This window comes from Scyliorhinus torazame, chromosome 10 (assembly GCF_047496885.1).
Source record: "Scyliorhinus torazame isolate Kashiwa2021f chromosome 10, sScyTor2.1, whole genome shotgun sequence".
Classification (NCBI taxonomy): domain Eukaryota; kingdom Metazoa; phylum Chordata; class Chondrichthyes; order Carcharhiniformes; family Scyliorhinidae; genus Scyliorhinus; species Scyliorhinus torazame.
This window is the reverse complement of record NC_092716.1, coordinates 60,594,165-60,618,411: the sequence shown is the minus strand read 5'-3', so window position 1 is coordinate 60,618,411 and position 24,247 is coordinate 60,594,165. Positions and strand designations below refer to the sequence as shown.

The following is a 24,247-nucleotide window of genomic DNA, read 5'->3' as shown; positions in this document are numbered from 1 at the left end:
CCACGGGGGATAGAGGATAGAGTGTCCTCCAGTACCTGGGTGGAAGAGGGGAAGGTTTCAGATATTTACCAGGAGCTTTCGGAGGCAGAGGAAACTCCGGTGCAGGACCTTAAGGGCAAGTGGGCTGACGAGCTAGGTGGAGAGATAGAGGCGGGTCTATGGGCGGATGCCCTAAGCAGGGTTAATACCTCCTCATCATGTGCCAGGCTCAGCCTGATACAATTTAAGGTAGTCCACCGGGCTCACATGACAGTGGCTAGGATGAGCAGGTTTTGGGGGGTAAAAGATAGGTGTGCGAGGTGCGCGGGAAGCCCAGCAAATCATGTCCACATGTTTTGGGCATGCCCGAAGCTTGGGAGGGTTTTGACAGGGTTTTGTTAAGGGAATGTCCACGGTGCTAAAAACATGGGTGGTGCCGAGTCCGGAGGTAGCAATCTTTGGTGTGTCGGAAGAGCCGGGATTTCAGGGGATTTTCATTGCTGACATCTTGGCCTTTGCCTCCCTGGCAGCCCGGAGATGGATCTTGTTAATGTGGAGGGACTCGAAGCCCCCGAGTGCAGAGACCTGGGTTAGTGACATGGCTGGGTTTCTCAGTCTCAAGAAAATAAAGTTCGCCTTAAGAGGGTCAATGGTCGGGTTCACCTGGAGGTGGCAGCCATTCGTCGACTTTCTCGGGGAAAATTAAAATGTCAGCAGATGCAGTATTCGAAGGGGGGGCGGGGGGGGGGGGATTGTTGTTGTATGGTTGGGGTGTGTGAAGATTGAGATGGGGGGTGAAATGTTTATTCTACCATGTTGATGTCATTGTCTATGTTATTTTTATAAACATTTTCAAATACCTTAATAAAATATTTTAAAAGAAAAATGAAAATTGGGCAGCCAGCCACAAGTGCACTGGGGTAATCAAGTCCAGAGGTAACATAAGCAGGTATAAGGATTTCAGCAGCAGGCGAGGTGAGGCAGGGGCAGAGGGGGGGTAATGGTGCAGAAGTGGAAATAGCAGTCTTACTGTTGCTGTGGATAGGTGTTCAGAAGCTCATCTCAGGGTCAAGTAGGACACCAAGCTTGCCTCTGGTTCAGCCTCAGGCAGCTGTCAGGCAGTGGGCTAGAGTCAGTGTCTAGGTCACAAATGGTCTAGGTCTCTCCATTATTTCTTTCGAAGAAGTTGCTGCTCATACTGGATAGGTTGTCAGAAAATAAGTCTAATGACTTAAGTAAAGGTCATCTTAGTTATTAGGTCGAGTTTAGTGCGTAGTTGCGTGTATTATTGCATATAGTAATAGGTCTTGTGTTATAAATAAACTGGCTTTGAATTATGACACTAGTTGTGTGGTCATTCGGTCAATAAAAGAAACAGCTTGTGGTTCACATCAAAATATAGAAGTCAGTTATGGAGTAGCTAGTTGAGTGTTGACCAGATTCCTCAATGTACAGCTCTGAATACAAACTGCAATATCCCAACTACTGTACCCATTTAGGCTTACCTTGTCAAGTGGATGTTTAAGAGATGTTGCTGCAAGGTCAAGACACATCACTGCGCGGCTGGTTGCCGTCATGTGGGCAGAGAATCCTGTGCACTTTACCTCTGACAGGCGCAGATATTCTTCTGCTTTCCTGAAACACAAGACAAGGCACCTAAAATATTCCCTGACACCAAAGGAATAAGAGATACATATCTGTTTTTACAAAGGAAATGTATGCATTTTCATTCATTATAGAACAAATAAAGAACTTCAAAGATGCTTAAATTTAACTACAGTTGTAAGAAATAAAAGCACTTCAAGCTTATAAACTAAATTAAAGCCAATCTTTCAAGTTAATAGCTACAATAGACACATAGCGTAAAACACGTTGTGCTCAATATCCTGAAATTGCATAACATGCCAAAAGATGCAGCCTATTCACAGATTCAGAATGTTACAACACAGAAAGAGGCCATTCAGTCACCATGCTGGTGTTTCCTGAATGTTCAAATTTCAAAAACAATTTGCTCATTTGTTAAAATTTCATATAACAACTCTGGTAGAATGCATATTTAAGCATCCTGTTTAACAAAGTAGATCAAGGGAGACTGCATTTTTAACCTGATTTTGCAGGTGTATTTATTTTCTTAAGTGCCCATTAACTGTCTAGATGACACCTGGCCTCCTGCAATAAGGCAGCTATAGCATTATCACCATGTATGGGAAATACCTGGAACTCAGTGACAATTACCAGGATACGAATTCCAAGTTCCTCATGTTCATTAATTTCAATCATATACAGTACTGAATCTGTTAACCATGTTGTGGGTCTTAGCTGAGGTTGTCCTTGGTCCGGATCGATAGAAGCTGTTGAAGGCAAGACGGTTTGGTAAACTTCAACTTTAATTAAACATTCGCCCTAGTGTAGGATAAGGTTTAGGACAATGCTGCATATAGAACTCTCTCCATGAGGGCAGCATGGTGGTGCAGTAGTTAGCATTGCTGCCTCATGGCGCCGAGGTCCCAGGTTTGATCCCGGCTCTGGGTCACTGTCCGTGTGGAGTTTGCACATTCTCCCCGTGTTTCCGTGGGGTTTGCCCCCACAACCCAAAGATGTGCATGGTAGGTGAATTGGCCATGCTAAATTGCCCCTTAATTGGAAAAAATGAATTGGGTACATTAAATTTATTTTAAAAAAGAACTCTCTCCATGGAAACATACAAATGCTAGTGCAGAAAGAGTACCCAACCAGGCCCACTTCCCCGCCCTATCCCTACAGACCCCACCTAACCTGCACATCTTTGGACACTAAGGGGCAATTTAGCACAGCCAATCCACCTAACCTACACATCTTTGGACTGTGGGAGGAAACCGGAGCACCCGGAGGAAACCCACTTAGACACGGGGAGAAAGCACAAACTCCACACAGTCACCCAAGGCTGGAATTGAACCCGGGTCCCTGGGATGCTGAGAGGCAGCAGTGCTAACCTCTGTGCCACCCTGCCTCTCAGCTTACTCTTTTGTCAAATGACCCTACATCACTGGTGACAAGTCACTGACTGTGTGAAACACATTATCTGACACCTGTTCTCGAAGTCCCTACCTTTGTCCCTAGTTCAGTGTTATGATCCCAGTTGATGTTAATACTCGTCATATACCAGAGTGAACATGGCTTGATAGTTCCCAACTACTTTTAGAAATTCATATTTCATTTGAATAACTGCATCCCTGTTCTGCCATATTTGCTCTTGATAAAACACCTGCTATGACATTAACACTTCCCACGACGTAACTGCTTTTAAAATTATATGTTATAGTATCAAACTCCAATGAAATAGTATCAGATTCTTGGCATGTAACTTTGCTAAAAAGATTAGAGGATTATGGTCTGTATAAATAAAGGTTTCTTCAGAGTTGTTAGATATGTAGATCGGCCAGGAGTGGGGGGAGGGAGGGCTGCCATTCTGTAAGGCAGGGACTTATTTTAGATACCTGGGGGTGCAAGTTGCTCGAGATTGGGGGGCGGAGGGGGCTCCGTAGGTACAACATTTCTAGTTTGGTGGGGAGGGTGGATGCTCTCCCTCTGTCACTGGCGGTCAAAATGAATGTGCTGCTGCGATTCCTGTTTATTTTCCAATGCCTGCAGATTTTCCTGCCAAAGGCATTTTCTAGAGAGATTGAAGGGATGATTACCTCGTTCATAAGGGGAAGGGAGGTGGCCAGAATTAAAAAGGTGCTACTACAGAGAGGAAGGCAGGCAGGGGGTTTGGGTCTTCCGAACCTGATGTATTATTACTGGGCGGCGAATGTGGAGAAGGTACGGAGCTGGGTCAGAGGGATTGACTCCCAATGGGTCAGAATGGAGGAGAGTTTGCTTAGGGGGTCGGGATTGAAGGCGCTAGCGACAGTGCCGCTCCCGACGACCCTGGGGAGATACTCAGTGAGTCCGGTAGTAATAGATTTGTTGAGAATTTGGAGGCAGTTTCGACAGCACTTTGGGTTGGGGCAGGGTCAAGGGAAAGGCCGATTCGGGGGAACCATAGATTTGAGCCAGGGAAGTGGGATGGAAATTTTCGGAGATGGGAGGAGAAAGGAATTAGGACACTAAAAGATTTGTTTCTTGGGGGTCATTTTGCGGGATTGAAGGAGCTGGGTGCGAAGTATGGGCTGGAGCAGGGGAAATATGTCGATACGTGCAGGTTTGAGACTTTGCCAGAAAGGAGATACAGAGCTTCCCAGTAGAGCCGGCTTCCACATTGCTGGAGGAGGTGCTGATGACAGGGGGACTGGAGAAGGGAGTATTACCTCTCGGTTGGAGAGGAAAACTGTCGGGGATGGGCACAATGGAAATGTGGAGCTTGCTCAAGGAATAGCTACAGCGTGTCCTTGATAAGTATGTACCTGTCAGGCAGGGAGGAAGTGGTCGAGCGAGGGAACCGTGGTTTACTAAAGCAGTCAAAACACTTGTCAAGAGGAAGGAGGCTTATGTAAAGCTGAGACGTGAAGGTTCAGTTAGGGCGCTCGAGAGTTACAAGTTAGCTAGGAAGGACCTAAAGAGAGAGCTAAGAAGAGCCAGGAGGGGACATGAGAAGTCTTTGGCAGGTAGGATCAAGGATAACCCTAAAGCTTTCTATAGATATGACAGGAATAAACGAATGATTAGGGTAAGAGTAGGGCCGTCAAGGACAGTAGTGGGAAGTTGTGCTTGGAGTCCGAGGAGATAGGGGAGGTGCTAAATGAGTATTTTTTGTCAGTATTCACACAGGAAAAAGACAATGTTGTTGAGGAGAATACTGAGATTCAGGCTACTAGACTGGAAGGGCTTGAGGTTCATAAGGAGGAGGTGTTAGCAATTCTGGAAAGTGTGAAAACAGATAAGTCCCCTGGGCCGGATGGGATTTATCCTAGGATGATCTGGGAAGCAAGGGAGGAGACTGCTGAGCCTTTGGCTTTGATCTTTGAGTCATCTTTGTCTACAGGAATAGTGCCAGAAGACTAGAGGATAGCAAATGTTGTCCCCTTGTTCAAGAAGGGGAGTAGAGACAACCCCGGTAACTATAGACCAGTGAGCCTTACTTCTGTTGTGGGCAAAATCTTGGAAAGGTTTATAAGAGATAGGATGTATAATCATCTGGAAAGGAATAATTTGATTAGAGATAGTCAACACGGTTTTGTGAAGGGTAGGTCGTGCCTCACAAACCTTATTGAGTTCTTTGAGAAGGTGACCAAACAGGTGGATGAGGGTAAAGCAGTTGATGTGGTGTATATGGATTTCAGTAAAGCATTTGATAAGGTTCCCCACGGTAGGTTACTGCAGAAAATACGGAGGCATGGGATTCAGGGTGATTTAGCAGTTTGGATCAGAAATTGGCTAGCTGGGAGAAGACAAAGGGTGGTGGTTGATGGGAAATGTTCAGACTGGAGTCCAGTTACTAGTGGTGTACCACAAGGATCTGTTTTGGGGCCACTGCTGTTTGTCATTTTTATAAATGACCTGGAGGAGGGCATAGGATGGGTGAGTAAATTTGCAGATGACACTAAAGTTGGTGGAGTTGTGGACAGTGCGGAAGGATGTTACAAGTTACAGAGGGACATAGATAAGCTGCAGCGCTGGACTGAGAGGTGGCAAATGGAGTTTAATGCAGAAAAGTGTGAGGCGATTCATTTTGGAAGGAATAACAGGAAGACAGAGTACTGGGCTAATGGTAAGATTCTTGGCAGTGTGGATGAGCAGAGAGATCTCGCTGTCCATGTACATAGTCCATGTACATAGATCCCTGAAAGTTGCCACCCAGGTTGAGAGGGTTGTTAAGAAGGCATATGGTGTGTTAGCTTTTATTGGTAGGGGGATTGAGGTTCGGAGCCATGAGGTCATGTTACAGCTGTACAATACTCTGGTGCGGCCGCATTTGGAGTATTGCGTGCAATTCTGGTTGCCGCATTAGAGGAAGGATGTGGAAGCATTGGAAAGGGTGCAGAGGAGATTTACCAGAATGTTGCCTGGTATGGAGGGAAGATCTTATGAGGGAAGGCTGAGGGACTTGAGGCTGTTTTCGTTAGAGAGAAGGTGGTTAAGAGGTGACTTAATTGAGGCATACAAGATGATCAGAGAATTGGATAGGGTGGACAGTGAGAGCCTTTTTCCTCAGATGGTGATGTCTAGCACGAGGGGACATAGCTTTAAATTGAGGGGAGATAGATATAGGACAGATGTCAGAGGTAGGTTCTTTACTCAGAGTAGTAAGGACGTGGAATGCCCTGCCTGCAACAGTAGTGGACTCGCCAACACTAAGGGCATTCAAATGGTCATTGGATAGACATATGGACGATAAGGGAATAGTGTAGATGGGCTTTAGAGTGGTTTCACAGGTCGGCGCAACATCGAGGGCCGAAGGGCCTGTACAGCACTGTAATGTTCTATGTTCTAGTACTGGCGGTTTATGGGGCTATTTTGGAGGAGGAGAAGGTGCTGCTAGAAGGGATCAAGGGAAAATGGGAGGAAGAGTTGGGAGAGGGTATGGAGGAGGGGTTCTGGGTGTGAGATACTCCAGAGGGTGAACACCTCCACCTCGTGTGCGAGTTTGGGGCTGATACAGTTGAAGGTGGTGTATAGAGCGCACCAAGGATGAGCTGGCTCTTTGGGGTAGATGTGTGTGAACGTTGCGGGGAGAGGGGGGCGGCCCCCGCAAACTACGTTCATATGCTTTGGTCCTGTCCAAAGCTGGAGGATTACTGGAAGGAGATTTTTAGGGTAATCTTGAATGTGGTGCACGTGAAACTGGACCGGGGCCCTCGGGAGGCCATATTCGGGGTAACGGACCAGACGGGGTTGGAAACGAGAGCGGAGGCAGATGTTGTAGCCTTTGCCTTGTTGATCGCCCGAAGGTGGATCTGGATGGGTTGGAGATCAACCTCTCCACCCTGTGCCCTGGCATGGCGGGGGGACCTGTTGGAATTCTTGACGCTTGAAAAGGTCAAATTTGAACGGAGGGGTTCTACAATTCATGGGCATTATTCATTATGCACGGTCGAAATTGGATCACATCGAACATGGGGGGGTGGTGGGTGTTGCTGGGGGCGGTGTGTGTTAATGGTGACTATGGGTGATTCCTGATTCCTTTTTGTCATTTGGTTATGCTAACATGCGGGCTAATGTCTGGGGTTTGGTGGGAGGATGGGATCGTTGTTATTGATATTATATTTGTTACTGATTATTGTTGGGTGTAAATTTGGGAGAAAATGTGAAAAAGGAGAATAAAAAATATATTTTTAAAAAAGATATGTAGATTGCCAGTGTTGTAGAGCCAACACCAAAGTCAAAAGTCTATTTTTCCACAGCTGATTATTTCTGCTGAGAATTTAACTTTTGAGAAAACTAACTGATTTACTGTTTGATCCCCATCTTATCCATCAATATCTATATTGCTGGTGTCAACAGCCAATTTAAATGGTTGAATTTGCTGTCGTTAAAACTGGTGTTGTAGTCAGTGCAGCTTTTAAGCTGTTATAGGCACTTTGACACTCCTTTGTCCATTCAAACATTCTGCCTTTCTTTAACAAGCTTGCCTGGGGTGTACAATGCTGAAATTCAGAGTGAGCTTCCAATAGAATCCATTCATGCTGATATACAACACAAACCCCATTTTGTTTTAGGCACTGGAAAATCTAAGAGAAACTTTATTTTTCCTTCCTACTTGGCCTTATCCCATAGTGTAGCTCAAATAAATTTGCTTCAGCAAATTCATTTTTTAATCAAGTTTATGATCAAATTGGCTTTTGTAACCAATCAAACAATTTGTTCAAGCGTTGATAGGAAATAGGAGGAGGCAATTTGACCCTTCAAGCCTGCTCCACCGTTCATTATCATGGCTGCTCATCCAATTCAATAGCCTAATCTCGCTTTCCCCCCATATCCTTCGCCCAAAGTGCTATATCTAATGGCTTCGTGAAAGTATAGTTTTGAGCTCAACTACTTCCTGTGGTAATGAATTCCACAGGTTCACTACTCTTTGGGTGAAGAGATTTCTCCTGGTCTACCTCGTATCCTTAGACTGTGATCCCCGATTCTGGACACACCTACCATCGGGAGCATACTTCCTGCATCTACCCGATCTCGTCCGGTTAGAATGTGTAGGTTTCTATGCGATTCCCCCCTTAATCTTCTAAACTGCAGCGAATACAATCCTAATCAATTTAATCTCTCCTCATACGTCAGTCCCGCTGTCCCAGGAATCAGTCTGGTAAACCTTTGCTGCACTCTCTCTAGAGCAAGAACATCCTTTCCCAGTTAAGTAGACCAAAACTATACATAATATTCCAGGTGTGGCCTCACCAAGGCCCTGTGTAATTGCAGCAAGACATCCCTGCTCCTGTTCTCTGTACCTGTTCCTCTCAGGTTTGGCTGAACACAACCATATCGTCAATATATACCACAGTAGCAGAATCCTTCAACAACCTTCTTGGTTTATCTTTGAAACATTGCTGGTGCATTTTTCTTTCCAAAAGGCATTGATAAAATTCATCTGGGGTATGAAAGCCGATGTTTCTTTGGCTGTTTTGGTTGATTAAACTTGCCAATATCCCTTCAATAAATTAATTTTTGTAATGAACATTGCCTGTACGATCTTCTCAATACAGTCCCCTAATCATGGAATTGAATATGAATCCACCTTTGTTACCACATTAACTTTGCGATCATCGATACATAATTGCTGTGACCCATTCCAGCTTTGGTACCTTTACAATAGGTGAACTCAAGCTACTGTGACATGGTCCAATAATATAATTTTCCAACATGAACTTGACCTCTTCCCTCACTTGGGTGGGCTTCTCTGGATTTTGTAGGAATGTTCCTTTATGGGTAATGCATCCCCTACATTATCATCAAAGATTTATTTCCTAGTCGAGTCACGCAAATAGATTCATGAGTATGTAACTGCTTTTGTAAATCAGTTGGACAGTTTTCTGGAAGACAGCGTAATATTACATCTAAATTTTTAAGCAGTTTTGTATTATCCAATCTGATTGCTGGAGTGTAACTTTAGGATTTTCAACTTCTGATTCATTCTCAGTGTTCTGACTTTATTTCACTCCATATATCTTTTACCACTACGAATACACTCCTATCCTATCTTCCCTGTTACAATATTGTTTTAACTTATTAACGTGACACATTCGCTGACATTTCATCTTGTCTGCAGTACTCATTATGTTATCAAGATCATCAAGTTCATTTTTGATTTGATACGGTCCAGTGAACTTTGCTTCGAACGGTTCACTAGAGACAGATAGCAAAATTAACACCTTGACTCGAGCGACAAAATTTCAAACTCTGGCTTTCATGATTTGTTGAACAATTTCCAAATGCTCTTTGGCAAACTCTCACAATTCTTTCCCAGAAATTAGACACGCAAGTCAAAAGTGTAGTTTGAGTTATGGTTAATAAATAAGAGGTCCTCTCACTTCAGGCCCATACATCGATTCAAAAGGGCTGCAGCCTGCTGACTCAAACCCAATCAGCAAAAATGGAATTCCTTTATCCCAATAATTTAGATTTCCCTGACAATAGACTTTAATTACAGTCCTGAAAAGTTTAATGCCATATTTTTAATGCTCATTGTGATTATGGATAATGAGCTTAAGACTTAATTTTTTTATTCCCAAACCATTCATTACTTCTTTGAATATTTGTACATAAAATGTATTTCCTTAGGTTATCTACACCCTGTAAAAAATTTAATCAACTTTTCCGCTACCAGTTTTGCTGTCATTTTTCCCAAAGACACTGCCTCAGGAAATCTTGTTGAAACACCCATAATTGTAAAAGGTATCAAGAATTCCCACTTCTGGTATTCGGTAGGGATCCTACACACTCTATAATGACTCTGCTAAACAGTTCTTCAAAAGCTGGTACTGGAATAAAGAGGGCAGGTTTAATAGATGATTGGGTTTTCCCCATTATCTGATATGTGTGATACATCTGGCAGAATTTAATCATGTCTTTATGCAATTCTGGCCAATAAAAATATTTCAATATTTCAGCCTGCATTTTTATAATACTCAAATGACCTGCCATTGGAACTTTGTGAGCATCTTGTTAAATTTCGGTACTATAGTCAGGTGGACCTACCACTTTTACTATGGCCCAATCTACATCTGCTGATATTTGAGGTTGCTTCCATTTTCTCATTAGCACTTTGCCTTTTAAAAGTAACACTCCGATACTGGTCCGGATTCAGTTTCTGGGTAGACTGTTGGATACATCTCGGTCAACTCAGGATCAGCCTCTTGCATTTCTACTAAAGAAAATGGGCTAAATAGGTCAGCTTCATTCTCTTTACCGCGCTTCTTTTTGCTCAAGTTTTTGAAAATATTGTCAGGTAACTGAACCTCCTACGTCATTCCCCTGTTGCATAGATTCTTTTCCTTCAAGTTATTTTTGGGCTGACATCCAGTCGCGATAGTCAAGAAACAATCTAGGATGTTCTTTGCTAGTCCGGAGGACCATCTCTCACCATATTTGCCTGTCACGTGATCTTACATCACTGATGATGTGGGACTACCTACTTACTAGTCACAGGGTCTCAAAGCACCAACCCAGTTTCTCTCTCTGCGTTTTTCCAGCATTTTCTGTTTTTATTTACATTATAGATAAATTCATGTACATTCGCTGAGGGCCTTGCTAATCTTAATTTTGTCCAACCTTCTGCACCAAGCCTTCAGTAATCGCTGGAAAGGAAGACAAAACACAATCTCAACAAGGTGCAATCCATGAACCGCAACCACATAATTGTGCACACATTGACAGTTAAAGAAACGGACTGAGTTGTATCATCAATATGATGACCAGTTTTGACTCTTCTACTCCGAAGAAGTCACAGGGAACACAAAACGTAAACTGCTTCTCCCTCTCTCCACAGATGCTGCCACACCGGCTGAGTCTTTCCAGTATTTACTGTTTTTATTTCAGATTTCCAGTATCTGCAGTATTTTTATGGGCAAACAGGAGGCCGGATCAGTGCTCAGATCCCGGGGTTGAGTCGGAAAGAGCGCAACGCCGAGGCTCCAAAATGGCGGTTGGCAGGAGTCATCCGGACAAGTTCCCCCACTCACCGGATCACTTTCCTCGATTCGATCCTGAGCGTGACGGACAGCCTGGCAATGACCTCCTGATCCATTTTTAAATTCCGCCGCCACTGACGCTCCAAGCTCCCGCGCGGCGCTCACTAACGTTCACGCTCCAGAGCGCAAACGCCGCCACTAAAGCTCCAGACCGCGCGCGCGCTCTCAACACCCGCCAGCTGTCATTGGTGACGAGCCTGAGCAGCCACGGCCGTTGATTGGATGATTTAAATGTCAATCATTCAACCCGGGGGGCTCCAGCCCCTCCCATTTGTTGGAAACATCGCTGCCCCCGGAACGGCTTGTTCGGGCTGTCCAATCAGAGCCGCGATTACTGTCCCGCCTCCGACTCCGTTGACGCATGGGCAGCCGGGACCTATGTTTGGCCCGTTCGAGCTTCAATCACTCGAGGTGGTGGAGCTTGTGGTAGGGCGGCTCAGCTAATTATTCCGGTTGTTCCTGGAGGGAGGGGAGAGCCTCAGTGAGCGTCAGGTGACCCGGGGCCGTGTAAAGTGGATTGAGCCGTGATCATCATCATGGTGAGTGTTGGCACATCGGGTTTTGGAATCGGGTGGACTCGGCCTTTTACCAACACCCGGGCCCGGCTGTTGGGTAGCGGCGGCGGTCAGATTCCGACCTTACACTCACACAGAGCGAGGGGAGAGAGCGCCAGTGTTGTAAATGGGCGTTGTTAGGCTTGGTCTTGGCCTGCTTCAGGGACAGCTCGTTTACTCCTGACAGGAGCTGGTGGTAGGTGGCAGGGGACTAACGTTATATAGGCGAGGAAGGGGAGGTCTGCGTGCAAATGGCCTGTTTTCAGCCGCTCCAATGGCGGAGATATCGGAGGCCTCGAGGTTCTGAGCGTCTTATTTCGTGTTTTATGTTTGAACCATTTTCTTCCCTGAGCCCCGAAATGAGGAATTGAACCGATACCGCTTACGCAGCGGTCTCTTCTCCCTTCAGACCCAATAAATTCGCCAACAAATTAGAACGAGTTCTGTTAAGAGGGTGACGTGCAAATCGTCGTCTTGCTCATCAAAAATGTCTCCTTCCCTGTCCCAAATCACAACATCATGTAATTCGGTACAGTCTTATGCCAGAATGCAGTGGACCCTAAATGATCAGTAATTTTATTTTGTATTTCAATTTGTATCCATACAATCCATTGATGTGAGTCATTGGCACAACTGAGTAAAATGGTAAGTTCTGACTTGTCTTGATTGCTCATGAATCTTCATTTACTTAGAGCACGAGTACTGTTGGAGCTTTACCTCTGTGACTTCTAGTAAGTGTTCCAAGCCACACAAACTGATAATATGTATTGAGCTCATTTAATTGAGGTGATCTTGTAATGAGGTTGTTTGTGATCCTCAGCATCTTCCATTTCTTTGTTTTTATCTGTCTATTCGTATACATGTGTTTAGAATGTCTGTGTACACCAGAATGCCTATTTGGACTCTTGAGCATAATCTAACATATAAAGCCACGGGTAGACTGTCCAGCTCTTTGAGCCGTCTCTGTCACTCATTATGATTATGACTGACCTTCTGCCTCAACTCTACTGCCCTCTCCCCATACCTGTATAATGATCATGGAGCATCATGTATTTGTTGCTAACTGTCTCCTGCAATTCAACAGAACATACACCCCATATTTTTCACCAAGATGTAACCAACAGGAAATTACATTAGCTCTAACCTACAGATGAAAGCTGAATGTTCAGTTTGTCTTGCTTATCACATAATTGTTACGGCACAGAATAAGGCCCATAGTGTCTACACTAGCTCTCCAAACGAGCGTCATGACTTAGTGCCATTCCCCTGCCTTAACCCTATACCTCTGTACATTGTTTCTGTTCAAGTAATTATCCAATGCGCTCTTGAATACCTCAATTGAACCTGCCTCCACCACACTTCAAGGCAGTGCATTCCAGACCCAAACAACTCATTGCGTGAAAAGTTATTTCTCACATCAGGTTTGCTTCCTTTACAAACACTTTTGAATCATCTGTTTCCTCTTGTTCTTGATCCTTTTACGAGCAGGAACAGTTTCTCCCCATCTACCCTGTCAAGCCCCCTTCTATCAAATCTTTTTTGACCTTATTTCCACAATGAATGACCCAACCCTTCCAATCTATCCTCATAACTGGTTCCATTCTTGTAAACCTCTTCTGAACTCTCGAATGTGTTCACATACTTCCTATAGTGTGGCGCCCAGAGCTGTAAACCATGGGCTGGATTCTCCGTTAGCCAATGCCCAAATCGTGAAATGCGATTTGGTGGAGAATAGCTTCCCACCCCAAAATCGCAGCAAGTGCTGGTTTGATGCCAAATTGCGATTCTCCGTCACCTCGAAAACGGCGTCAATGTGTTTCACACCCTCTGGACCCAGCTGACCCATCAGCTGTATGGCAGGCTCTAGCACAACCAGTGCCATTTCTTTAGCTGGTGTGAGTGCATTTAGGGAGTGTAATGTGTATGTGCAGTTGCAGCTTGTCAGCCAAGTGTTGATCACGGACCTGCTGTATCCTGCACCATTTTTCAGTGGAATTCAGTGTGTTCCACGCAGTACTGGTGCTAGCCCCTCAACAGTAGCAGAATCGGTCCAGGTACGGCAACGGTTTTTCTGTTGTGAAAGTCTACGGATTCTCTGTTAGCGTCAACACTCAGTTGCAGAAACACAGAATCCCACCCCATATTCCAGCTGAGGTACAACTGGTGTCTTGCATACATTTAGCATAATCGTACTCTATGCCCCAATTAATGAAGCCCTCCACTTGTCCTGCCACCTTGTGCATATAAACACCCAGGTTCCTCAATTCCTGCACCCCTTTAAGATGTTGCCCCTTATTTTATATTGTGTCTCCATGTTTTTACCAAAATGCATCACTTCACACTTCTCCGCATTGAACTTTATCTGCTCACTCCACCAATTTGTCTATGCCCTTTTGAAGTCCTACACTGTCCTCTTCACAGTTACAATACTTCCAAGTATTGTGACATCTATAAACTTTTTGAAATTGTATCCTGCACATCAAGATTTAGATAATTAATATATATCAGGAAAAGCAAGTTTCCCAATACAGACCCTTGGGGAACACTACTACAAACTTTCCTCCAGCCAGAAAATCCTATGCCAAATTTTGTATTAACATTGCTACATCTCTTTTATTCCTAGAGCTTTATAATTTATTCTCATGCATTCCATTTCTTTCAATTATAACAAGCATTTTATCTGTCACATTTCTGGTATTGTCATTGGTGTGTGTTGGTATTAAGCACTTGAAAACAAGCCAATTATTGTTTCCTTTAAAATTTCTAGAGTCCAAATTTAAAATTTATATTCTGAGGTTATAATTTGATTTGGTAGGTTTTTGATATGATTTAGAGAAAGGCTTAATTGTATGTATTAGGCTGTGAGATAAGATGATTGCAACCAGTGTCTGTGCTTCATTTTTGTTTATAAATTCTTATTGTTTAATAAAGGTTTGCTGAAACAAATGTGCAGTGGGGAAACAACTATTTTAGAAGCCGTGGTCACAGCACACTTCATCTGTCTCTGAACAAAGTCTAAGTAACTTTCTTTCTGAATTGTTCAGTCTCTTTCTTGCACTTCCGACACTATTCTGCAACAGTGTAATCACTGTAAACAATCTGTACAGCACCTCATTACGGATCTGAAGTTTTTAAAAACAATTTTGAACCTGGATGCTTCTGGCCCAGTGCAGGAAACCAAAAAGTATTTTCTTGATCCACCTTGCACCCCCACTAAACATAAATTTCCCACCAAACCATCCCAATCTTGTCCACCTCCCCCTACCTCTTTTTAACCCTCCCCCATCTGCTGACCGCTTAGTTCCTTCCAAATAAATCAACAAATGGCTGCCATCTCTGGGCAAACCTCCAATGAGCCCCTCAGGGCACACTTAATTTTCTCAGAAACCCAACCATGTCACTCACCCACACCCCAGACTTTGGGGGTTCTGAGTCCCTCCATGCTAGCAAGATCCGCCTTCGGGCTACCAGGGAGGCAAAGGCCAAGATATCAGCCTCTCTCGCCACCTGGACTCCTGAGTCTTCTGACATACCAAAATCACCACCTCTGGATCATCCTTTGCTTTCAGAACCTCCGACATAACGTTGGCAAACCCCTGCTAGAATTCCCCCAAGCTTTGGACAGGCCCAAAACATGTGGACGTTTCTCGCGGGACTACCCGCACCGCCCGCACCTATCCTCCACCATTGCTCATCCGGGTCACAGTTATATGTGCCCTGTGGACCACCTTAAATCGTCTAAGCCTGGTGCACAACGATGTGTTAACTCTCCTCAGGGCATCCTCCTGCAACCCAGTCTCCAGCTCCCTACCAAACACTTCCTCCCATTTCTGCTTCACCTCCCCTATCAGGGTTCCATCAGCTCCTTATAAATTTCTGATACCTTCCCCTCTCCTACTCCCGCTTTCGGCACCACCTTATCTTGTAACCCCTGGGGCGGCAGGTGCAGAAAGATTGATACCTGTTTCCGCACAGTCCCTTACCTGCATGTAACGGAGCCCATTCCCATCAGGCAGTTCAAATTCCTCCTCCAACTCTTCCAAGCTCAGAAAATCCCTGTCTATAAACAAATCAACGATCCCTGCCCATCGCCACCCTCTTAAAACCCCCCTCCAGGCCCCCCCCCCGAGCAAACCTGTGGTTGCCACATATCGGTGCCCACACCAATGCCCCCTCCAGCTTCATGTGCTGTCACTTCTGTCCCCATCCCTTCAGGGCCGCCACCACTAACTACCTGGCTGGTGAGAATGGCAGAGGCACCGTTAACAGTGCCCCCAAACTCGTGTCCCTACAGGAGGTCGCCTCCATCCACTCTCTCACTGATCCCTCCCAGACTACCCATTTCCTAACTTGCGTGTTTTGTCTTGCTTGTTCCTGCCTTCATGAAATAGTGCAACATCAGACATATCAGCAATGCCATCAATCAGTAGCCCCTCCCCCCCCACTCAAAAATGTAAATGTGAAGTATAACAGGCTGCATTTTTAACTCATTTGAGTTAAAGGTGTCAATGAGTAAAACTTGTGTGAAATCCACCCAACCACGAAGACATGTTCAGTTCATTTACTTTTTCTTTCTAATATTGCTTCGATCATAAACCATGAACTCTTTAGTTTTGCAGAGAATGGGACTAAATGTGTCTTTCTCCGAGTGGCAGGCTGTGACTAGTGGGGTACCGGAGGGATCAGTGCTTGGGCCCCAGCTGTTCGTGATATATATAAATGACCTGGATAAGGGAAGGAAATGCAGCATTTCTGAGTTTGCTGATGACACTAAACTGGAAGGAACTGAGCTGTGAGGAGAGTGCAAGGAGGCTTAAAGCGTTTTAAATAAGTTGAATGGGAAAACACATGGCAGATGCACAACATTGTTAAATGTGAAGTTATACACTTTGGTGTGAAAAACAGAAGAGTATTATTTGAATGGTGATATATTGGGAATGTGGATGTACAAAGGGATCTGGGTGTCCTTGGTACACCAGTCAATAAAAGTAGGGAGGCAGGTGCAGCAAGCAATTAGGAAGGCAAATTTTATGTTGACCTTCATTGCAAGAGGATTTGAGTTCAGAAGTAGGGATGTCCTACTGCATACTTGCCATAGAGGGAGTGCAGCAGAGTTCATTTACTAGGCTGATACTGGATTAGTGAGACTGTTCTAAGAGGAGAGACTGGTTCTACTGGGCCTCTATTCACTAAGAGTTAAGGATGAGAGCAGATCGGATTGAAACCTATAAAGTTTCAAAAAGGCTGGACCGACTAGATGCAGGAAGGATATTTTCCCTGGTTGGGGAATCTAGAACCGGGGGACACATTCTCAGGATACAGGGTAGACCATTTAGGACTGAGACGTGGAAACATTTCTTCACTCAAAAGGTAGTGAACCTGTGGAATTCTCTACCAAATAAGTCATTGGATGTATTCAAGAAAGAGATATCTTTTAGATTTTAATGGCATCAAGGGGTATGGGGAGAAAGCGGGTATATGGCATTGAGTTAGAGGGATTGGCCATGATATTGAATGGCTCTGATTGGCTTACTCCTAGTTTCTGTGAAAGTGTAGATTGGATGAAGTTGCAGTAGTTGTCACATGCTCCATGTCATACATGTAGAGAAAGTGTCATATTTTTATCTTGCTTTGCAGTTGTTTTTTGTTGGAAAGTTAGATTGTTGATTTTTAAACATTTCCAGTGCTTTTGACATTGGTGGTTAAAGAAGGTAGGATACCGAGCCGGTCATACTTCGATTGTAATTGAGCTGTTGACAAATGTATTGATATGTTTGGTGAGCACTACTTTATGGGCTACTTTTAAATGATTTTGGTTTAAAGTGAATTTGGCTGTATGTGTCATGATTTAATTGGTATGTGTATGTGACTGCTCAGTGGTTTAAATATTGTTTCCTCTGCAAATGTATGTATGCTATTTCATAGAATCTACGGTGCTGAAGGAGGCCATTCGGCCCATCGAGTCTACACTGGCTCTTGGAAAGAGCACCCAACCGTAGCCCATGCCTCCACTCTCTCCCTGAAACCCAACCTAACCTTTTGGACATTAAGGGGCAATTTAGCATGGCCAATCCACCTAACTTGCACATCTTTGGTCTGTGGGAGGAAACTGGAGCACCCAGAGGAAACGCATGCAGACACTGGGGGAAAGTGCAAACTCCTCACAGACAGCCACTCAAAGCCAGAATTGAATCCGGGATCCTGGAGCTCTGAGGCAGCAGTGATGTTTTTTTAAAATTTAGAGTACCCAATTTAAATTTTTTCCAATTAAGGGGCAATTTAACGTGACCAATCCACCTGGTCTGCACATCTTTGGTTGTGGGGGTGAAACCCACGCAGACACTGGGAGAATGTGCAAACTCCACACGGACAGTTACCTAGGACTGGGATTTGAACCCGGGTCCTCGGCGCTATAGGCAGCTGTGCTAACCACTGTGCCGCATGCCACCCTCTGACGCAGCAGTGATAACCACTTGCAAGGAACGATGATCCTGCTTCATAAAACTTTCAATATTTTAAAGGCTTTCTTGTGTACAGAGAATCTGATCAAAGAGATATGAAGCTATTTGTGCAAAACTAATTTCTTGCAATTAGAATTTATTTTGATAGGATATGGGTGGTGTCAGCTGTGCTATATAAATTCATATGTATGTAAATCTTTGAGTAACTGATTAAATTACTCAACCAGCTGTGGAGGATAGATGTGGGAGGTGCTCTGGAAGCCCGGCGAATCACGCCCATATGTTCTGGTCGTGCCTGGCACTGGAGGGGTGTTGCAAGGACTGTCTAAGGTGGTGAAAGTCCAGGTCAAGCCAAGTTGGGGGCTAGCACTATTTGGAGTGACGGACGAGCCGGGAGTGCAGGAGGCGAAAGAGGCTGGTATCCTGGCCTTTGCGTCCCTGGTAGCCCGGTGGAGGATCTTGCTATTGTGGAAAGACGCGAAGCCCCCCAGTGTGGAAGCCTGGATAAACGACATGGCAGGGTTCATCAAGCTGGAGAGGATAAAGTTTGCCTTGAGAGGGTCTGCGCAAGGGTTCTTCAGGCGGTGGCAACAGTTCCTAGACTATCTCACGGAGCGTTAGATGGAGGTCGGTCAGCAGCAGCAACCCAGGGAGGGGGGAGTAATAAGGGTGGGCGGGGAAAGTTTTTTTCCTAGGGGCACTTGAGAAAGGAAAAACGTAAACATATGGGAAAGTCAATATGTGCGGGAGGAACCCATTATACAAGTTCTGTATTATGTTGGATTGATATGTTTATGTCTTGCTCTGTTACTTTTTTCTTTCCTTTTGTTACGGGGGGGGGGGGGGGGTTGAAAATTTGTGTTGAGAAATTCTGAATGAACATATTTTTTTTTAAAATTACTCAACCAGTTGTGGGCATGGCAACTAGCTTTTATTGCCATGCAGGCTGAAAAGAATAAAGATGAGGAATATTTAATCCATTTGTTTTACTTGCCCCTCACCCGCAGTTGGCGTATGACAAATCTTTTTGAATTGAAGCTTGCGTTTTTCAAGAAAATCAACCTGCATTTCATATGAGGCTTTTAACATGGAAAATCACAGAAAAGCAATTGGCAAAAGTGGAAACTGGGCTAAAGTAGTCAGTAATAGGAGAAGTGAAAAAAAACTTGGTCGAGTTGGATTTTAAGGAGGGCCTGAATGGAGGGAGGTGAATGTGTTTCTGGTGGGTATCAGACCTAGGTAACTGAAGGCGCAGCCACTAAACAAATAGAATTGCACAAGAAATCCAAATCGGAAGATCTGAGTTATGGGTGGGGTTATAGGTTAGAGGTAGGGATGGACAAAGTCCCGAAGAGGCATGAGTACTTTAAATTTGAGATGTTGAGCCACCTGTCATGGTTATAGATCAACAATGTTGGATAAACAAAAGTATAAAAGGGATTTGATGGCTGGCTGACCAGAGACCATGAAATCACCCAATCTTGACCTGATGAATACGTTGATGGCTGTTTTCGTATATAGACCACCTGAGGTGCAGTGGAGGCAGACAATACAGGTATGGAAGTAAGTCTGTGATGCAGAGAGTTTCGAGATTCAAGGTTGGAAAGGACACCAGTATTGCAAATTATCTTGTTCCGATAGTAATGGAGGGGTTGGCATGGGTGATGGAGGGCCTAAGATAATGTTTAACTCAAAGAATGTTTGAAAAGCAGTAGACAGCATAGATACAATGGAGGGATTCTAAGCAGTGGTGGCTAGGTCATCAGCATACATTTAGAAGTTGATCTAATTTCTGCAGAGGATTTTGCAGGGAGGGCCAAAGTAGGTGGAGGAAGAGCAGGATATGGTAGTTTCTTGGGGGTGGGGGGGGGGGGGGTGGTGTTCTGTTGATAATGGCATTGGGAGAGGCAACAAAGTCTTCTGCAAATGGCCTGGCTATGATTAGGTAGGTAAGAAAGAGTGAGGGCATGCCTACGTGCATTGGAGGGAGCTGGTATGATTGACCATGTCACAGGCTACAGTGAAGACATGGAGGAACAATATATCATGGTTATAGTCACAGGATGTCATTTGTGACTTTGGTTAGGACAACTTTAGTCCTGCAGCGGAGGTGAAATCCTGAGAGATTTACAGAACACAGGAAATTTGGGAGGTGGCTGGACTTTCAAGGACTTGAGGGAAGGGACTTTAGAAGATCGAAGGCTGGATTTTTGTGGGGATGGTCATGATGGTGGTTTTGAAAGGGAAGGGGATATTACCTGGGAAAACATTCACGGAGTTACCTCGCATAGAGTCCAAGAAGGCAGGTTGGATAATCAGTTTAATAGGAATAGGGCTGGGTCAATGGAGCAGAAATGAAATAGATTAGATAAACTTAAAGGGCGCGAGGGGAAATTGGATGGAAATTAGAGCTGCAGGTTTAGGGCTGGGCAAATGAGGGTGTCTTTGACAAATGAAAGGAAAAAGAAATAACGTATATCTGAACGGATGGCTTCAAACTTGTCGAGGAGCTTCTTGACTTGATAGTGGGGTGGAGAAAAAACTCTTAAGGAGTTGGTTGGTAGGCTGTGGGTAAAATAAGCCATGCAAAACATTGGCATCAGTGTTTAACTTTTTGCAGAGGAGAGTGAAACACTGACTCCCTAAAGCCTGTCCACCATCTACAAGTCAGGAGTGTGATGGAATACTTTCCACTTGCAGCTCCAACAGCACTCAAAGCTTGACACCATCCAGGACAATAGCAGCCTACTTGATTGGCACCCCATCCATAAGCATTCACTCCCTCCACCACTGATGCATAATATATTGCCATTCCATTACTGTTGTTGGTCAAAATGGCTCCAACAGGACTGTGGGTGTACCTACACTACATGGACTGCTGTGGTTCAACATTGCAGCTCACCACCAACTCCTCGAAGGCATTAAGGGATGGGCAATAAATGCTGGCCTAGCCAGCGATGCCCACATCCCAAGAATGAACTTTAAAAAAGCATTTCTTTCCTTTGATCGCCTTCTTTATATGACATTGAATGTGCCATGTTATTCACAATCCATTGTTCTCAGTCCTAATGTGCCACAGTAGAAACATAGCAATTTGCAGCACCGAGAATGTCTATTTGGTCAGTTGTGCTTGGACTGGCTCTTTGAATGTGCTTCTTCTCACAACCCTGCCATTTGTCTGCAATCCTGTAAGTTCCTTAATCTTTGAGGACTTGTCCAATTCCTTTTTAAAATTTATAGAATTTTTTTCTATTACCTCTTCAGGTTACTTGCTGTTCACTGTTATTCACAGACTTCACACCAGCCTTTGTGCAGCAACATGTGGCCATTTTGAGTTTGATACAACATGATGCCCTTTTGCTGGGGATCTGGAATCTATGTTTACAGGGTGAACAACTGCTGTTTCTTGAACCAGATGGATTGAAGAATCCTTACTAAAGCATGGAGAGCCAAAACCAGAAAGTCTAGGTTAAAATTTTTAATTCGGTGTAAAATCATGCACAAAAAGGAAGGCGAGATGGAGAAAGCGAGAGATGAGAGACAAAAAGATGGGTTTAAATAAAGGAAAGGGATGAGACCAAAATGAAAAGTAACTTTTAATTTTTTTCAAAGTCTCTAAAATTAGAATCTGAAGGAATGAGACTCCATGCATACCAGAGATAGCTGGCTTTAATTAAGACTTGTGTTGTTAAAAGCTTCACTTACACTTAAATGGATGTTTTCTTGGTGAGTTTAGTAGTTATTAACAAATTCATGCTACTAGATACCTGTGTGGGGTGTGTGCTGTGCATTTTGTAACATTGTTGACCTGCTTTTAAAATATTAAAATGAGTAAATTTTTCTGTTCATCTGTAGTGTTTGCTATGTTCTCATCGTAGATGGGGTTCTTGAACATAGTTGTGAAGTAGCAATTGCAACAGGAAGCATTGTAAAGTATAAGTTACAACAGGAAACATATTATTTCGTCCAACCAGTCCTCCCAAGTAAATACAGTTCATCTTGAGTAATATTGTTCTTTTTTTCAGCCTACTTCTCAACAGTCACCTCAGGATGAGCAGGAAAAGCTTCTTGATGAAGCTGTTCAGACTGTTAAGGTCCAGTCGTTCCAGATGAAGCGATGCTTGGTAAGAAAGCTGCTGAACTTGTGCAATGATGAATATTGTTTGCAAGATAAGAGAAGGAAAAAATGTGGGCTTGCCTAATTGCTGATAGTTTATCTAAACAATAAGCACGCCAAGCAAAGCAGTAATTTCTGCTGGGTTAGCTGGTCTTGTTGAGGTGAGAGTATGTTGTTATAATTGGTGTTAATCTCTTTGGGCTAAGTCGGGAAAATTGGTAATTCTTCCAGGTTTGGCTACCTGATGACTCCAGTGCAGATATTTATGTATGGGGTCGGGCTCAAATCAAATAGTCACCAAATTTGACACACACAGTCCCCCAAAATTCAGTGAGACTTGTACAGAAGGTTATGAAGCTCCGTTTGAGTCTGAGGACTCAACACAATGGCAAGAAGACAAAACTTTGCTTTCAGAAACTACACAATTTTAAAATCTTCATGAATCTCTCCAATTTTAGAATGCTTTATCTACATGAGGCATTATTTACAAAGATTGAAAAAGTTTAACATTCCATTGTTTGGAATGAATTGGTTTCAGAAGTGGAATAATTTTATTACTCAGTTCTACTTTTGGCTAAATGTACAATACGTTGAACCGCTGGCCATATTTCGATATAAACTCTTCATTTTATATATCAATCTAATAGGGTATCTTCATAACCTTGGGTACATTTTTATCTAACAAAATTAATGACAAATTGAGCTGATTAATTTGTGTAAGTTCGTAATTAATGTATAACCGTAAAAGGAATCCTAGAATGGCTACAACACCAGAAGCCAGTGGGCCAGTTATGTCTATGCTCAGCTCTGTTAGTCCAACTCCCTCGCTTTTTCCCTGGAAGCCTAAATTTCATTTTCCTCTTCGGGTACTTGCCCAATTTCCTTTTGAATGTCTATATTGAACCTGCCTGCACACTCTCAGGCAGAGCATTCAAAATCCTAACCACTTGCCAGTAGCCATGTTTTCCCTCTCGTTGTCTTCCGTTCTTTTGCCAGTCACCTCAAATCGGTGTCCGCTGGTTCTCGACCCTTCTGCAATGGGAACTCCTTACCTGCTCTGTCCTAGCCTCATGATTTTTGAGCACCTCTAGCAAATCTCTCGACCTTTCTTAAAAGAGAACAACCGAAGCTTTTCTCGTCTATTCACATAACTGAAGCCCCTCATCCCTGGAATCGTTCTGCTAACTTTTTTTCTGCACTCTCTGCCTCCACACCCTTCTAGTGTGGTTCTCAGAATTGGACTCCAGTTGAGGCCAAACCAGTGTTTATAAAGATTCATCAGTGTTAACTAAAACTTATTGTCTACACAAAAGAAGACCCTTTACTTGAAATTCTGCAAAACAGTTCCTGGTGCTGGATAACACCATTCGGGAAGCACTAGACAATATCCTATTTTACAAGTGAGAAGGGTCAAAAATAATTGAATTGAGTGCTTCAGTGTCCTGACGTTAATACAATATTTGGCATGGATCGAAGCCAGACATAGTTTTAATTTAAACAATTCTTCTTTCTATCCTTTATTTGGAACAGTCATGTTTTGGAAGTAACTTTGAAGGTATGGTTGCTGTTTTTATGGCTGATTTTCAGGTGTGGGAATTTGCTGTTTCTGGTAGTTGCTATAGGAAAAAAATGATCTCTGCTTTAAAAAAAAAAATTCATAATGGTGGAATCTTTTTTTTCAATAAACAATCACATATTTCTGGAAAAGAGAAATCCAGATTTCAGTTTAATTGAGTCCTCAGTTCCATTTGTCCTAACCTGTAGTTGGTGTTACGTGACTTTTTCCTGGACAAATTCTTTGATATGAGGATCCTCAATAGAATTAGTGTGGCTATTGCTGGCACACTCTCAGAGAAGAATAAGAGGATAGCAGTGACCACACCGTCACATAATGCTATTCAGAAAAGCAAATAAATAGTTCTCAGTGGTGCTGAACCTTTTGATAAACTGGTGATTTTCTGTTGGCTCTGAATTCTTAAAAAGTTACCTTCTATAATGTTAGGAAATAGATAGTTTAGAGTACCCAATTCA

The 24,247-nt window shown here is 43.7% G+C and overlaps 2 protein-coding genes across 6 annotated transcripts in view; one reads left to right on the top strand and one right to left on the bottom strand.

Annotated features, from left to right (window-relative positions):
* The window catches only part of orc6 (origin recognition complex, subunit 6), a 44,264-nt gene extending 33,018 nt beyond the window's left edge, over positions 1-11,246 (bottom strand). For 2 of the 3 annotated variants that reach the window (XM_072518174.1, XM_072518175.1), the window contains exons 1-2: positions 11,076-11,246; positions 1,485-1,614 (exon numbers count right to left, since the gene is read on the bottom strand). In XM_072518174.1, the coding sequence (XP_072374275.1) occupies positions 1,485-1,614; positions 11,076-11,140 (195 nt within the window). In that variant the 5' untranslated portion in view covers positions 11,141-11,246. Of the gene's footprint in view, positions 1-1,484; positions 1,615-2,214; positions 2,313-11,075 lie in introns of those variants that run through there. The other variant, XM_072518176.1, reaches the window with a different exon arrangement.
* A 205-nt stretch (positions 11,247-11,451) lies between these two features.
* vps35 (VPS35 retromer complex component) overlaps positions 11,452-24,247 on the top strand; it is a 93,129-nt gene continuing 80,333 nt past the window's right edge. Inside the window, exons 1-2 of one of the 3 annotated variants that reach the window (XM_072518171.1) lie at positions 11,452-11,623; positions 22,125-22,223. In XM_072518171.1, the coding sequence (XP_072374272.1) occupies positions 11,621-11,623; positions 22,125-22,223 (102 nt within the window). In that variant the 5' untranslated portion in view covers positions 11,452-11,620. Of the gene's footprint in view, positions 11,624-11,811; positions 11,835-12,263; positions 12,284-22,124; positions 22,224-24,247 lie in introns of those variants that run through there. The other 2 variants (XM_072518173.1, XM_072518172.1) reach the window with 2 other exon arrangements.